At 33.9% G+C, this 17,610-nt stretch overlaps 1 protein-coding gene across 1 annotated transcript; it reads left to right on the plus strand.

Annotated features, from left to right (window-relative positions):
• Positions 1–16,244: 16,244 nt before the first annotated feature.
• LOC111001321 (chymotrypsin-1-like) lies at positions 16,245–17,610 on the plus strand. Its single transcript, XM_045631782.1, has 5 exons — positions 16,245–16,276; positions 16,397–16,552; positions 16,656–16,902; positions 17,032–17,184; positions 17,461–17,610. The coding sequence occupies exons 1-5, from the start codon at positions 16,245–16,247 to the stop codon at positions 17,605–17,607; spliced, it is 735 nt and encodes a 244-aa protein (XP_045487738.1). The 3' UTR covers positions 17,608–17,610.

Consider the following 17,610-nt stretch of genomic DNA (forward strand, 5'->3'; position numbering starts at 1 on the left):
TATGGTGGTGACAATGTAACTTTTCCCTCCTTAAGCTCGAAATCATCTGAAGAACAATTTTTCGGAGGATGGTTTCGGCCTTGAAATGTTATACATGTTTTTATTCTTTTGTATGCCAGAAATGATATAAGACTTAAAATTAAAATTACATACAAGATTATTGTCCCTATACTGACACTATTGGTTTTCACAACACTTTCACTTTGATTTTCACTATTTTGTTGCGCGAATGATAACACTTTTAGATTTGTTAAATCAACTCCATTGAGTTTAACAGGATTAATGTTGTTCTGGATACGGATCTTCAAGTTTTCAGGTAAATTCACTAGTGGCAGCTTTTGATATATAAGCTTCTCGCCGTTACTGCTATGTATTTTTAAATTGTGATTTGCAATGTTATATTGACATTTATCTTCTATAGTTAATAAGTAAGTATCTATGAGAGTGTAATGTATAATTTCTTTATCACACGTTCTAATCAGATCGACAGGTGATTTAGAGTATATCATCCATCGATTAACTTGTAAAAGTTCTACTTTAATTTCTTCGAATTCTATTGGAATTTGTTTGCTGGAGACATTGTGAGAATACTTCATCAGGTCCAAGATACAAGTGTCTTCAACAGGTACCATGGTCTGCAGCTCATCACAAAGGTATGTTTCTTCTTCTAAATTCTTACATGGTGTCGACAGCGATTTCACTTTCAACCCCTTCACAATAAGGTAAGGATACTTGGGGAGTATTATTAAGGTAAGGTTTGTTTCAGGTTGGGTGACAGGTAAGGGTACAATTTTATAATAAAAATAAGTTTCTTTCTTAACTAAAGGTATTTCTAATACTAAAGTAATAACATTGTTCTCAAAATATGATTTCAATGTCATGGACTGTTCAATTCTTATAATATTTTCAGGAATTACTTTAAATATCAGCCTATCGGTTTTCTCAATGATTCTAAGTACATTAATGAGTTCATCAGTATTAATTATAGATTGATGTAATACGCCCATTCTACTAAATGCTAAAATGTTTTCAATCTCGGTCAATTTTGTGTAAATTATTTGAAAATTATGAAAGAAAGAATTATAAATATGTGTTATTTGATTAATATGTGAAATAATTGAAATATTTTTAACATTTTTATTTATTTTATTAATTGCATCACTTAATTGTTCGAGATTGTTTGTAATATTTATAGTAGAGTTCTCAACAAGTCTTATCATTTCGGATATAACAGTAGTTTTCTTTTCTAGAGAATGTTCTCGAGTTTTTACGGTTTTTATTAAGTTGTCATATTTAATAGCATCTTCATAATCCAAATTTCCTGTTATCATTTTAACTAAAGATCCTAAAGGATTGATGAGTCCTCTTTTCTGTCTGTTAATTGGTACAATTTCTGAATATTTGTTCAATGTGATATTTAACATATAATTAACTTGAAGCTTAACATCATTGAAATATATTAACGGAGGGCTACTGATATTTAACTGTAATTCTACTATTCTATTGAGTTCTAAATATCTATGCATATTAAATTCTAATTCTTCCTTAATAAGATTAATATCTAATGTCTTAATTACTATCCACTTATCATACGTAATCAGAGCGGTTCCTTCTCTGAGAGGGAGAACGCCTGGATTCTTCTCAACCTTCTGAAGTTGAAGGGCCCGGATCGTTACTGCTTGGGTCACTAGCAGGACGAATCTGTGGGGGACGTTTTATGTCTTTTATTGGAACGTTTTTATCTTTTGTGTTAGTTTCTACCAATACTACATTTCTTTTTATTTTACCCTTAACTTTTGCTTTTTCATATCTGGGCTTATCCTTGCTTCTACGTTGATTTATACCTTTAATAAAAACAGTATCATCTTCATTTAAATCAAAATTAATTTCTCCTACTCTATTTTGTTGAATTTTTTCTTTCCTAGTTCCTATTTTATCGGTTAAGTATTTGTATAAGTAGTGAGTTCTTTTTGCATGATCCCTAACTAGTTGTTGAGTATATTCTTTATCAAAATTTAAATTGAATTGATTGTTACTTTCCGTGTGACCAAATACTACTTCAAACGGAGTGAGACCTGTTACTGAATGGATTGTCTGATTATAAGCCATTATAGCATATGTCATTACTGATGTAGCATCTGTGAATTTATGTTCATATTTCGCAAGTCTATATATTTCAAAAATTGTGGAATGAAATCGTTCTATTAATCCCATTGAGTTTGGATTGTTAGGGGTGCCTATGTGAATATCTATTTTATATAATGTCATTAGATCTTTCATGAGTTTATTGTTGAATTCCGAATCAGGGTCTGAGCTGATTTTAGTTGGTACGCCGTAAAATGAAAAGTATTTTATTAGTGCCCTGACTACTTCAGGTGTCGATCTATCTGGAACTTCCAAAGCTTGTGCTAATTTACTGAATGCGTCTAGTATGGTTAGGTAATATTTTCCTTCTACAGAGAATAAATCTATAAATAACTCTTGAAAAGGTCTTGACTGAGTTTGTGTAAGTTGTAATTGAGGTTTAAATGGTCTCCGGTCGTATGTCATGCGTTTACAAGTATCACATGAATTTATTAAGCTGGTTACGGTTTCTTCTAAATTTGTCCAAAAATAAACTCGTTTTAAATGAGAGATTGTTTCTTTAATACCTCGGTGACAGGTTTTACCTACGTGATATTTCATTACTATTTCTTCTTGTTCTTTTTCGTCAGTGACATTAATTACTCTTTCAGTGCATTCATAAAGCTTTACGGTTTCTTTTCTAAATAATGAAATTAATACTTGTGTGAATAATTGTCGGTGTGCTTTGTTTTCGTAATAGATAAAATATTTAATTTTAGGTCTAATATATTCTTTAAGAATTTTTTTTATTAACTCGGAATTATCTAGGGGTAAATGAACCTCTAAAATCTTTTGTTTGGGATGTGAACGAATTTTAACTGAAAGTTCATTTTTAAACCATGGGTGTATTAATATTTGGTTTGGTTTTGTATCTATAGCTTCGTAAAGTATGGGAATACCATTTGTATCCATATCTTCAGCAGAATGTACTGTATCTGTACTAGAGTTTATTGTTAATGTACGTGATGATGACCTGGAATTACTTCGAGATGGAATGGATCTAGATACTTCAAAAAAAGACATAGGATTACTGTTATCATTTTCAGGTTCTTTACTTTGGTTGTTTTGTCCTAATCGTGTTATTGAATCGGTTAATTCTTGAATATAGTCATCAAGATTTCTATCAGAATTTCCTACATTCACTATCATTGATTGATTATCTTTATCGTTTTTACCTAAAGCATTTAATTTAATACGCGAGAGAGCATCAGCATTGGTGTTTTGCTTTCCATTCTTATGAATGACTTTAAAGTTATATTCGGCTAATCTGAGTTTATACCTAGTCAATTTACTATTTGGTTCTTTAAGAGAATCTAGCCAAGCTAATGGTCTATGATCCGTATAAATTGTAAATTTTGTTCCATATAAGTACGGTCGAAAATGTTTAACTGCCCAGACTATTGCTAATAATTCTTTTTCTATAGTACTGTAACGTTTTTCTGTGTCATTCAAAGTTCGGCTAGCATATGCTAGTGGTTTATCACTGCCCACTTGACCCTGCGAGAGTACAGCTCCAAGTGCATAGTCTGATGCGTCAGTTGTCAAAATAAAAGGTTTTGTAAAGTCGGGATATTGAAGTAATGGTGCGTTAACAAGAAGTTCTTTACATTTCTCAAAAGATTTTAAATAATTTTCATTAATTACAATTTTACTATTCTTTTTTAGACATGCTGTCATGGGTTGTGTAATTTTTGAGAAGTCTTTTATAAATTTTCGATAATAACCAAAAAGTCCTAGGAAACTCTTAATTTCTGTCGTAGTTTTTGGTACTGGGTAATTTAGTATAGCGTCTATTTTATCGGTGTTTGGTTTTAGTCCGTCAGGTGTTATTGTATGACCTAGGTAATTTGTTTCTTTACAAAGGAATTCCGATTTGTCTAGTTGGACTTTAAGATTAGTATTTCTGAGTCTGTCAAATACTAGTTTTAGTTTTATTAAGTGTTCGTCTAGGCTAGATGAAAAGATAATTATATCATCCAGGTAAATTAAGCAATGCATGCCCTGCAGTCCTCTAAGAATATTGTCCATAGCTCGTTGGAATGTCGCTGGTGCGGTCTTTAACCCAAACGGCATTAGTCGTCTATAGTCAACAACCATCCTAAACTTCCTTTCACCACTAGCGTCAATTTTTTTTTGGTACTAGGTGTACAGGTGCACACCATGGAGAATTCGATTCTTGTATGACGTTGTCTTTTAAGAGTTTATCTATTTGCTTCCTAATTTCAGCGGCTTCGGCTGGAGATTGACGGTAAGGTTTTACATAAATTGGATCTTCATTGGTTGTACGAATTTTATGTTTTACTTGGTTAGAAAAACTTAGTGGTATATGCTCGCTATAAAATATGTCTCTATATTCTAAACACAAATTAAAAATTTTACTTCTTTCTTCCTCATTCATATGTTCAAAACGTAATTTTGACAAATTTTGTTTCAGAATTTTATCAATTTTATAATCATAAGTTGTTTGAGTATTATTTATATTAATTTTTTCTTCATTATAACTTGTAACCCTTAGAGGTTTAGTGAATTTAATTTCATAGTTTTTATTAGATGAATTTTGTATTATAGTGGTAGCATAACCGTTTTCACATTTTACAAGAGCAGATGGTGTTCTTATACCTTTACCAAAGTTAATTGAATTTAATATTACTTGTCCATTGGAAAGATGAACAGGAACCTTAACACGAGTTTCAGATCGTGCATCAACACGAATGCTAAATGGTGGACTATAAATAATTGGTATTTCTGTGTCACGAGTTTTTAAAATTTGATTTTTCATGTCTATATTAGCATCAAGTTGTTTTAATAAATCTGATCCTATTAAACCGCCATAATCGTTATCCACATTATAGATATAAAATTTGTGATAATCTGTACTACAAAAAGTTTTAAAGAGAGGTATATAAATTACTTCGTTATGGTGACTCTGTGCGTGTGTACTTACGACTTCGAATGGTTCATAATATTTAAATTCTTGCAAATACTTATTGACTATTTCAGGACTTATAAGGATCGTGAACTACCAGTATCTATCATAAATTTACTATTTATTTCCGGAATTTCAATATGTGGCAACATTAAAGCACTATGATGATTCAAATGTATTATTTCGATTTGTCTGTTGTTGAGGCCTGTGTATGAAAATTTTCAGGTTCTGAGGTCTCAACAGCTTCTTCTGAATTTTGTTCTAATTCGTAACAATTATCTGGCGTAAAATAAGTCGGATCTACGTTATAATATTCATATGGATAATTATCTTCGTGGTTTGATACACACGTTTCATGATTGTAATCTGTGTAATTGTTAATATCATCGTTCATATAATTTGTATAGAATAAATTATTTGATGTTCTGGGTGTTATAAAATTTGGCTTAGCTTGAGGTGCTGTTCGCATCGATACATCATTATCATATTTTTGTACCGGTTTTGGTTGATGATTTGGTGGAATACCAAATTTAAATTGTTGTTGATTCGATTGGGGGAAATGCCTGTATCCATATTGAGGTGGTGGAATACCAAATTTAAACTGTGAATTATTTTGATTATGTAAACCTTGCTTTTGGTTGGTACCGAATTTAAAGTTAGAGAAATTAGGCTTAAATCCTTGATGTTGTGATTGCGTCTGAATTCCAATTTTAAATTTCATTGGAGAGTTATTTTGGTTTTGAGGTAATTGATTAAATTTATTAAAATTATTTTGTGATAAATTATTTTGTGGTAAATTATTTTTTTCATTAATATTCTGAGTATATCTTTGTCTATTAATACTCCGTGATTTATATTGATTAAGGAAATTAACTTCTTCCATTACTACACTGAGCGCGTCTTCTAGAGTTATGCATCTTTGTAGTCGGACAACGCGTATCATATCCTCAGGCAAATTGAAAAGAAAAACATTTAAACATGTATGGTTATAAATATTCATCTTTGCGTTCTTAATATTCTCGTCCTCTATTAAATTAATTTTTGAAAATAGTGTACTACGGACACTTTGGATTCTATTGCAGAAACTTAAATATGACTCGCCTTGATTATTTTTAATATTTTCTAATTCTATTGAGATACATTCTTCCGTTCTAGGATCTCCGAAATGTTGGATAAGAATTGTTTTTAACTCTGTCCAATTGCTAATGTCCTGTCTCTCACTAATTAGATGGCTCGCCCTGCCTCTTAGACGGCTTGTAATTGCGTGAAAAATATAGATGTCTTGTGCGACATTTGGAGGCTCTGATCTGAATGCTCTTATTACATATTCGCTTTTTCTTAGAAATAAATTTAATAGTTTCTGATCGCCATCAAATTTAGGTATTATATTTAAAATATCTGATGAAATCGTACGTATTTCTTGCATTTTTAATTTAAATAATAACAATTTCTTTTCACTTAAAATTACTTAAACTTATTACTAATACAGTCAAATGGAAATAAAATGGGACAGGTTGGAATGTGAAGAGGTTTACTCACATAAGTCTGGAACCCATTTCTTCCATTTATAACTGCTGTTTCACTCTTGTTTCACTTTTTTTTATAATCTTGAACTTGCGCGATAATTTGACAAATTTGTTGGTTTTGTATACTCGTTATGTGCGTTGAAACACACGCGTAACCCGATGCTTCGACTGATTTTTAGTCTATATAATACACAGGATCACGACGAGTATCCTACCGGCTGCGCCAGTCAAATCGCGACGATGTTCAAAAGATTTAAAAAAAAATAGAAACTTTATTAAAAGGAATTACAATTATATTATACTATGGTCGATGCTAGACCCTAATTCTACGGTGGTCGATGTGAGACCCTATATCTACGGTGGTCGATATTAGACTGATTTTATAATTAATATACTCCTTACATCTAAAGTGCCTTACATCATCTAAAGCTTACAAAGTTAAACACTTGAGGTGTTATTAGTATTCATGCTGACAGTGCGCCCTAAGTATGGTGGTGACAATGTAACTAGATTGGTGCAGTAAGCACAGCACTGTTGTTAAATACCTTTCGACACAATGCGCAGCTGTCAGCATCCATCTGTCACTGATTATAGCAGCACCACAGAAAGTCCAGCCATCTTTCCCTTTTAGAGCGACTTAGTGTGGCACAAGCTTTTCTGGAGCGTCTTTGCCACCCACCACTCGGGTGTCGGGGTCTTGGTCTCCAGACTTAGAGGCGAAACCTTCAGCATCGCCTACAACAAACGCCACTTTTCTTAGTCAGTAAATAAACAAGAAGAGAATATAATTAACAAGAAAATTAAAAAAAATTACCCTGTACGCTCCATGTTACTAAAAGTAGAATAAAGGATATCTTTGAGACGCCCATCCTCAGTGATACTTGTGAGGTGAATAGACAAATTCATATCATACCTTTCCTTTTTTATACACAACGTAATATTTTTTTTACGAATACAGTTTTAATATAAATTTTTATTTTAATGACAAATACCAAAAAACAAATACAAGAGCTGGCCCAACACCCACTTGGTGTGGCACAAGTTTTTCGGGAGCATCTTTGCCACCCACCGCTCGGGTGTCAGGCTCTTGCCCTCCAGACTAAGAGGCGAAACCTTCACCATCGCCTACGGCACTGTACTTAATTAGTAAAATTATATAATTATTAGTAAAAAAAGCAAAAACTTACCCTGTACGCTTCACACTACTAACAGAAGGATAAAAGATATCTTTGAGATGCCCATCGTCAATGTCACTTCTGATTTAAATTCACCTATTTATGTTTAAACATTTTTATACAGACCAGGTAACCTTTTTTTTGGAAATAGTACAAAATATAAATTTCACCTGATAATAGAAAACGAAAACCTTATTAAAATTAGCATACAAATTACTTAAAGATATTCTATACAATTTATTGTTATTTGCCATTGAAACTATGACGTAAGCGTCTTCTAATTAAAAATTAACATAATGCACGTCGCATATGCCACTTAATTAATATTAATAACAAAATCATAAAGCCTTTTATATAATACAGTAGTTTTTATAATCAGCACAATTTCATCACCTTGACAAGGGGCAAACGCCTCTCCCACTCTTCTCCATTCGCTTTCAATGCGCTCGATGCGTTTCATATATTTTGGGACTTGAAACGTGGAAATATTTTTTTCAGACCATCAGAAGACCATCGGTACTCGGCATCTTATCGGTCAGTCACTGAGAGTGTGACAAAGCTAAAAGCATCAGACTAGTTATGACTTCATTGTACAATGGCCTAAGTAATAGCCAGCCAGTTTATTAAATGTAACAAATCTACGGCTGATTAACTTTTAGGTTCTTAGTTAAACGGCGCTGTTTAGTTATACGTGTAGGCTGTTAATTGAACGGCTAATTAAGCTGCGACATCTGTATAACTACATAAATCTACCGAGTTACCCTTATACCCTAATCTGATGCAAAATGCTGATCGTCTCGAGTTTTTCCCACCGTAGCATTTTATCAAAAAATATCTTACTGTGTTATCTTATACGTTGCCGGCCTTTAAGGAAGGAATACTTTTGTATTTTGAATCGTTAGAGGTCGTATCTTTAAGCGAAAACCCCTGCCGGTAGTCGATTCCACAATTCGCTAGTTCGCTTCCTAATAAGTAAGTTACCTATTTTTCAGTCGATACCAAAACTGAAAAACATTTTAATAAATTAAAAATAATTCAAATTTTTTGGTACTTTTAATTAAAATATATGACGTACTTTTAATAAATTGATTACATTGCGTATATAAAAAGAAAGGCAATATTTGCATAAGTGCATTCACTATAGAAGTATCTTTGATGATGGGTGTCTTAGAGATATTTTTTCTAGTGTTAGTAGGTTGGACCGTGCAGGGTAAGTTTTTTAATAATTTAATTTATATCCTTTTCTTGTTTATTTATTAATTGAGCCGTTTATTGCAGGCGATGCCAAAGTTCTTGCCACTAAAACTCGAGAGCAAGAGCCCGAGACCCGAATTGTGGGTGGCAGCGACGCACCAGAAGGCCTTCTGCCACACCAAGTCGCTCTAAAAACAGAAGACAACTGGACTTTTTGCGGCGGTGCTGTCATCTCCGATAGATGGATCCTAACAGCTGCGCATTGTCTGGAAAGGTATATAATATAAGTAATAATAGTTTATTGCTTCTGCACAAACCTAAGATCACCTTCTCATGTTTTTTTATGTGAGTTGAAATTATAAGTAATATCTTTGAATAATTTTTTACTACAGCCTTAAACCATCAGAATTTACCGCTGTAGTGGGTACATTATCAAGAGTTGAAGGTGGCACAACGTATGAAATAAACAAAGTCATTATTCATAAAGAATATAACAAGCCAAATAAATTTAAGAATGATATTGCTCTTATAAGTACGAATAAGACCATTGAATTCAATAAAAAGGTTAAGCCCCTACCATTACCCAAACAGGATATCAAAGCTGGGTTGACGTGTATAGTGAGCGGCTGGGGTAAAGTTGTGAATAAACAATTTTGTGAATATACTACATAATTTGTACCATGGAATATAAAAAAAAATATTTTCGGCGGATGATTTTCAGTAAATTGAGCTAACATTTGTATACTTTTAGGGTGAAAATCGGTTCGCACCTTACCATTTAAGATATCTATATGTAAAAACTTTGACTGGCGTCCAGTGCAATAAATACTTTAAAGGACACTCTCAAATCAGTGTGGATTCCAGCCAGATGTGTACCCTTAACAAATATGGACAAGGATTTTGCCAAGTGAGTAAATATTTAAAAGCGCATTACACACAGAAAGCAGAAACATTTTGCCACTAATCTAATTCAACGAAACGATAGCTTACTTACTGCTTTAGAGCTTCGTAGCAGACCATTTATATTATCTTTTATGAATTATCGAACATCAAAAAAAATCTTATTACGCGCCTGCAAAGTTTAATGTTTTAAATTGGAAATTTTCAGGGTGATTCAGGCGGCAGCTTAGTGTGCAACGGCACCTCAGCCGGCATCGTGTCCTTCAACTGGCCCTGCGCCAATAACTTCCCTGACGCGTACGTCAACACGTACAAGTACATCTCTTGGATTGAAGAAAATACGAAATCACCTTGAGTATTGTCTTTTACCGCAATTTTTTTTTAAATTTCGGCGCAAAATTTTGGTAAAATATTATAATACTTGTATGTGTGGATGTGTTTTATTTCGTATAAGGCCTCTTCAAGGCTCTGGACTAAAAGGCACACTAACGAAACACATACAAACATTAACAGAAAATACATGACATACAGTCAGGCAATGCATGTGCATCAATAACAAGCAAGCACAACATTTATGTCAAGATATTACAATGAAAAAAAAAATAACTTGAACGTAAAAAACAAACTAGATTAAGAAAATAATCTTTGGAATTGTCACTCGTCACGCATCAGCAGTGGCTGCAGCATCTTACGCCTGAATACCTGGAGACTGTCATTGAACAGATCTACTTCCCATTTACTCAGAGCATCGTTCAAAGCCGATAGGGATATCTGTATTGAAATGATACGAAATACGTTTTTTTGGAATATAAGATCATCATGGTATCACTTATTCCACGTAATTAAATTCGTACCTGTTGGCATCCCTACTCATCGGCAAAGAAGACAGAGGGTGTTGGCCGAGAGAAAACGAGAGAGCTGTAAAGGAGCATTACAACCGACGTTGGTTCTTACTGCCCGAACGTAAAAAAAGGACTGAAGTGTTTCTTGTGGTCCTCTTGAAGAGTAAGTTAACCTAACTTAAAACATTAAGTAAATCTATGAAGTTATTTAAAATTTTGTAAACAAATATAATGTCGATCATGCGGCGTTTATCGCGGTGTGATTGCAAGTGAAAGAAGCTAGTCAAATCTAAAAAAATTTTTAAATTAGAAACTTTATTACTGAATTAAAAATAATACAAATAGTCAATATAAGACTCGGTGGTCGATGCTAGACCCTATTTCAACCGTGGTTGATCGTATCGAGTCGATCATATGCTTAAAGCTAAGAACCCTGACATGATAAAATAACAAAACTAAGCATTCGTTGCAGTATTTGTATTAACGCTTATGGTCCGTTCTGGGTATATGCGTGACAATATAACATTTCCCTCCTTAAGCTCGAAATCATTTGGAGAACAATTTTGCGGAGGATGGTTTCGGCCTTGAAATGTTATACTTGTTTCTATTTTTTTGTATACCAGAAGGGATATAAGACTTAAAATTAAAATTACTTATATGACTATTGTCCCTAAAGTGACACTATTGGTTTTCCCAACACTATCACTTTGACTTTCACTATTTTGTAGCACGTATGATAACACTTTTAGATTTGTTAAATCAACCCCATTGAGTTTAACAGGATTAATGTTGCTCTTAAATATCAGCCTATCTGTTTTCTCAATAAGTGTAAGTACATTAATGAGTTCGTTAGTATTAATAATGGATTGATGTGATACGTCCATTCTAATAAATGCTAAAACATTTTCAATCTCGGACAATTTTGCGTTAATTATTTGAAACAATTTGAAAATAAGAAATAATTATAGACATGTGTTATTTGGTTAACATGCAAAATAATTGAAATATATTTAACATTTTTATTAAATTTATTAATTGCATCACTTAATTGTTCGGGATCGCTTGTAATATTTATAGTATTTTATATTTCATCATTTTAACTAGAAATGCCAAAGGCTTAATAAGTATGCTTTTCTGTCTTATTTGTCCAATGTGATATACATATAATTAACTTGGAGCTTAACATCATTGAAGTACGGAAGGGCTAGAATTTAAATGTAATTCTACTGTTCTACTAGCTGACCTGGCAAACGTCTTTTTGCCATGTATATCATTTATAATAAAAAATAGGGATTGATCGTAGAGGGTTTAAAATTAGGGTTGTATGTATTTTTTACATACATTGATACAGGTGATAAAAAATAAAAATTTATCTAAAAATAAAAAAATATATACATATATTTAGGGGTGGACCACCCTTAACATTTACTTAACATTTACTCTCCTACTCTACTTTGTTGAACTCTTTCTTTCCTAGTTCCCATTTTATCGGTTAATTTTTATTATAAGTTGTGAGTTCTTTTTGCATGTTCTACCTAGTTGTTGAGTATATTCTTGATCGAAATTTAAATTAAATTGATTGTTACTTTCCGTGTTCTACTACTTCAACGGAATAAGACCTGTTACTGAACGGATTGTCTGATTATAAGCCTGTAAAATGAAAAATACTTTATAGTTGATCTGTCTGGGATTTCAAAAGCTTGTGCTAACTTACTAAATGCGTCTGATATGGTATGCTTGAAGTTAGTGACCTATCGAACCTCTGGCTCCGCGTAAACTGCGATGACCATCCGCGATTCTTTGCGTGCCTGTATAAGTCCCATAGCGGAAATGACGACTCATCGAGCACATTCAAATGGCTATAGGTTCCCTGCTCGAAAGGGTTCCTACCGTTGAAATCGTGATACTTGGCGATTTTAAAATAAATAAAATACGTTTATTTTGGAACATAAGATCATCTAGGTATCACTTATTCCACGTCAATCAATTCGAACTTGTAGGCATCCACTCATCGGCAAAGACAGAGGACAAAACAACTATTAAACCTTAACAGAACTAATCTCAGAACAATCACGGGCCATTGTCTTCTCAATATACATCTTTTTGTCCTAGGCGCGACAGAAAGCCCTATGTGCAGAGGCTATTTCAGCGCAGAGGAAACAGTCACCCACGTAGTCCTGGAATGCGAGGCTGTGGCTTAGCAACGTACAGAAATCCTCGGAAGAGTGAGGTCGCTCCGTGAAGCCTGCGAAGAAACGTTTCGAAAAATATGGTAGAGGATGACGGAAAATATATATATTATTTCAACACATCGCGCGCAATAAAAGCGAATGGAGAAGACTTGGAGAGATATTGTGATATCTGAATAAAAGGCTTTATTATTTTGTTATTAATATTAATTAAACAAATACGTGGTATATTGACGTTTTATGAAATTTGCAACTAATTATATTCCGTACATGGCGTGAATAGGTTGACAAGTCGAAAATGCATACTTTTCAGGGCAGCCCTTAGAGTATTAAGCCAGAAAGGAGACGCCATCACTCGAACGATGCTAATTAATTTTTCTGCCAAAACATCGGCGGGGGACGAGGCACTCACACAGACAAAAATTTACTACAGAAACAAATTGCACAATGTTTGTACACACGCACACAAACCTAATTTGCTTACACAAGAGTAACCGCAACGCACACATTTAAAGAAATCGTATCTTTACACGTTACATGTACAGCACACATACGCAACAATCCCGAGATAATTAGAGCTACCACCATGTCGATAAGGAATGTCGATAAAATTTATTCATTCAATCATTCAGTTGTTACGTTTTAAATATTTTAACGTTTTACGTTACGTACTTAAATATTTATTACAAAGAGGTTAAAAAGTACAACAGGGGGTTTCTAAACACATTGTCAATCAAAGTATTTATTAATATGAAAACATCATGTAACTGTATAATCATTTGACATTAAAACAATTTATTTTTATTGCTACTAAAAATAAAACTGTTTTATTTCAAACTAAAAAAATGTATCCATAAATACAGTATATTGTTCATTCGTTCAATAATTTATCGATAAAAAATAGTATGTGTCCCCTCTCTAAAATGACGTAAACCGGCGTTGGTGTGGCTAACTACCAACTTAGGAAAATAACCATTATTAGGATAAATTCATGTGATAAATTTTTATAATTTTTCACGCCCTTTCTTCATTAATTAAAGACATTAGTATAATAAGAAAATTTGAAGTGTCGGGTAAACCTTCAAAGTACTTGTGAGCGAATCCACGAACAGGACAACTAATAATCAATAGTAAACATACATGCAATGCCCGGCTTCTTTCGAAGTACAATTATAGCGAAAATTTAAAATGTACCGGACCAGAAACCGAACATGAAGTGGGGAAACATGGAAATGCAGTTGCGAGTATGTATTATGTGAAGTCTCACTGTGCATGCAACATTTTTGTTGTTTGAATTAAGTATTGGAACTATATACTCATCCCGATATCCAAGATTGATATCGCTATTATATAGAATGCTAAACTATGAAGCATAGTAATATGAACTAAAGCAAATAAGCCTCCAGATTGCTGTAAATTCCAAACTGCTGTGTGAAAATAGTTCTGCTAAACTTTTTCAGTAGATTTATACTGAAAAAATTAAACCAATAAGTAGCTGACTGACTGTGCATTATTATACTGAATTTTTTTGAAGGTCCCATGTCCATTGTCCATAAATTTATAATGAGAACCCACACTTTGACTTTGCTATAAAGGTAAACTGTAAAATGTTTCAAAATTAAACTCATTGATCAAATTAAAAACCACCGAGCCACCATAACCACACTAGTTAACAAACCGATTGCGAAACTAAAACGGAATACCGAATCATGTGTTCAGTAATTCCACAGAAGTGCTGTAACTCACAACTCATTCATGCTTTGAATATTTTTATAACGCATTAAGATATAATTTTTTATTAGTCCGTAAGGTTATATTATAAAAGTTTGGCAGTAGTAATTAAGGTATTATAGAAAATGCAAATAATACTAAAAATTAAAAAAAAATTAGTCAAACATTATTATTTATTATTATTATGTTCAACACAAAGGAACAAGAGCTAATCAATATATTATGTCTATTCAAATTGGTTCTTAGAATTAAAGAGAGTCTCGTAATGCGGAACTCGCATTCTTCTTTGGTAAGTCCTGCAGATAAATGTATGTCAAGCACAACAGCTCAGCCCATTGTTTTGTGTTTTTTTTTTACTGAACAGGGCCGAACTCAATGCCAGAGGGCTCGCAAGTGCGTTGCCGGCCTTTTAAGAATTGGTACGCTCTTTTCTAGCAGGACCCTAAGTCGAATTGGTTCGGAAATACTTCAGTCGGCAGCTGGTTCCACAAAGTGGTGGTGCGCGGCAAAAACTGCCTAGAAAAACGCGCAGTTGTGGAACGGTGGACGTCGAGGTGATACGGGTGGAATTTCGTATTCTGCCTCGACGTCCTATGATGAAACTCAGCTGCAGGTATTAATCCGAACAACTCCTCTGAACACTCACCATGGTAAATGCGGTAGAAGATGCAGAGAGACCCCACATCTCTACGCAACGCCAAAGGATCAAGCCGCTCGGAGAGAGATTGGTCGTCAACGAATCGAACCGCTCTTCGATGAATACGGTCGAGTGGAAGGAGCTGGTACTGGGGAGCACCCGCCCAAAGGTGGGAACAGTACTCCATGTGGGGCCGAATTTGCGCTTTATATAGTTGCAAGCGGTGGCCCGGAGTGAAGTACCGTCTCGCCTTGCATCGCACTCGCGAACCCTCTAGCATCGAGAATGGTTATGGGCGGCGGTATCACTTAACATCAGGTGAACCTCCTGCCCGTTCGCCCCCTGTTCTATAAAAAAAAATGTGAAAATTGGTAAATCAAGTCTTACTATAGAATAGTAAGGAAAGTGGGCCCGTTGTATGACTTAATACGGAAAATTTATTTATTTATTCAGAAGATTCACAGCACAATACAGAAATATATGTATATATTATATATAACAGTGTGGGCCAACCGTCAACAAACCTTCACAAATAGTTCATTTTTTTATATATAATGGTCCAGTAATTTTCAAATAATATGTCCACGTTTAAAAAGCGATGTAATTACTAACGAAAGCGAATGGAGAAGAGAGGGAGAGGCGTTTGCCCCTTGGCAAGGTGATGAGGAGTTTGTGCTGTTTATAAAAATTACTATATTATCTGAATAAATGGCTCATTATTTTGTTGTAGCTTATCCACTTTTGAAATATGCAAATTCTTAATTAGAAAACGCGAAAATATATCCAATGTCAAATAACAATAAAGTAATTAGAATATCTTTAAGTATTTTGTATGGTAATTAATTGCTTAGTAATAATTAATTTTGATAAGGTTTTCGTTTTCGTTTTCCATTATCAGGTGAAATTGAGTTATTATATTCTAAAAAAACGTTATCTGGTATATATAAAAATAAATGTTTATGCATAAATATATGCATTCACCTCACAAGTATCATTGACGATGGGCGTCTCGAAGATATCCTTTATTCTTCTGTTAGTAGCGTGGAGCGTACAGGGTAAGTTTCTGAATATTCTTATTAATTATTATTTACTAATTAAGTACAGTGCCGTATATTGTAGGCGATGCTGAAGGTTTCGCCTCTAATTCTGGAGGCCAAGAGCCCGACACCCGGGTGGTGGGTGGCAAAGACGCCCAGAAAAGCTTGTGCCACACCAAGTCGCTCTAAAATTAAAAGACGGCTGGACTTTCTGCGGTGGTGCTGTCATCTCGGATAGATGGATACTGACAGCTGCCCATTGTGTCAAAAGGTATATTGTGTTAACTGCGAACATTTAATATAATATGAGGTTGCAGTATCTCGTCTGACTAATTGATATTATATTTAATAAAATTTATTATATATTTTTCCAGTCTTAAACCATCAGAATTTTCCGCCGTAGTTGGTACATTATCGAGAACAAAAGGTGGTACAAAGTATGCAATAAGCAAAGTCATCGCTAACAAAGACCATAACAAGCCAAAAAGATTCGAAAACGATATTGCTGTTATAAGTACGAAAGAGGCCATCAAATTCAATGAACACGTTAAGGCATTACCATTACCTGACAAGGATGTCACGTCTGGATTGTCGTGTATCCTGAGCGGCTGGGGCAAACTTGTGAGTAAACAATTTAACAGACCTACATTAGATATAAATTTCTAGCATTGGATATTATAGAAATAATTGTTACTGGCGTACTTTTGTTTTTACATGAATTAAATTCATACGTCATTCGTATACTTTCAGACCCGTAGGCGGCCACAACCTGATAAATTGCAGTATCTGTATGTAAAAACATTAAATAGCGAAGATTGCAATAAGGAGCTTAAGGAACGCAATGTCTCTGTAAGCTCCAGTCAGATGTGTACCCTTAACAAAGATGGAGAAGGAACATGCCAAGTAAGGATATCAATAAATATAAAGAAATCATCATCATTTTTGTGAACGCTGTAGATTAGAGGCACAAAAAATCTACAGCTGATACATTTTGCAATTATTCTGTTTTAACAGTATAGGAATATACAGCGTAGGAGTGCAGTTGACTTACGTCAAAGTAACTTCTTATTAACGAATTTTTGAGTTTTGTATCAGATAATATAAGTTATATCGAACAATAACGATCATAAAATTATTATAAATAACTGCGTGCAATACAGTGCAATCTGGAATTTTCAGGGTGATTCAGGCGGCAGCTTAGTGTGCAACGGCACCGCAACCGGCGTCGTGTCTTACAACTGGCCATGCGCTAGAAATATCCCTGACGTGTACGCCAACACGTACAAGTACATTTCCTGGATAAAAGACAATACTAAATCACCCTAAGCA

Source organism: Pieris rapae, chromosome 16 (genome assembly GCF_905147795.1).
Source record: "Pieris rapae chromosome 16, ilPieRapa1.1, whole genome shotgun sequence".
Taxonomy (NCBI): Eukaryota; Metazoa; Arthropoda; class Insecta; order Lepidoptera; family Pieridae; genus Pieris; species Pieris rapae.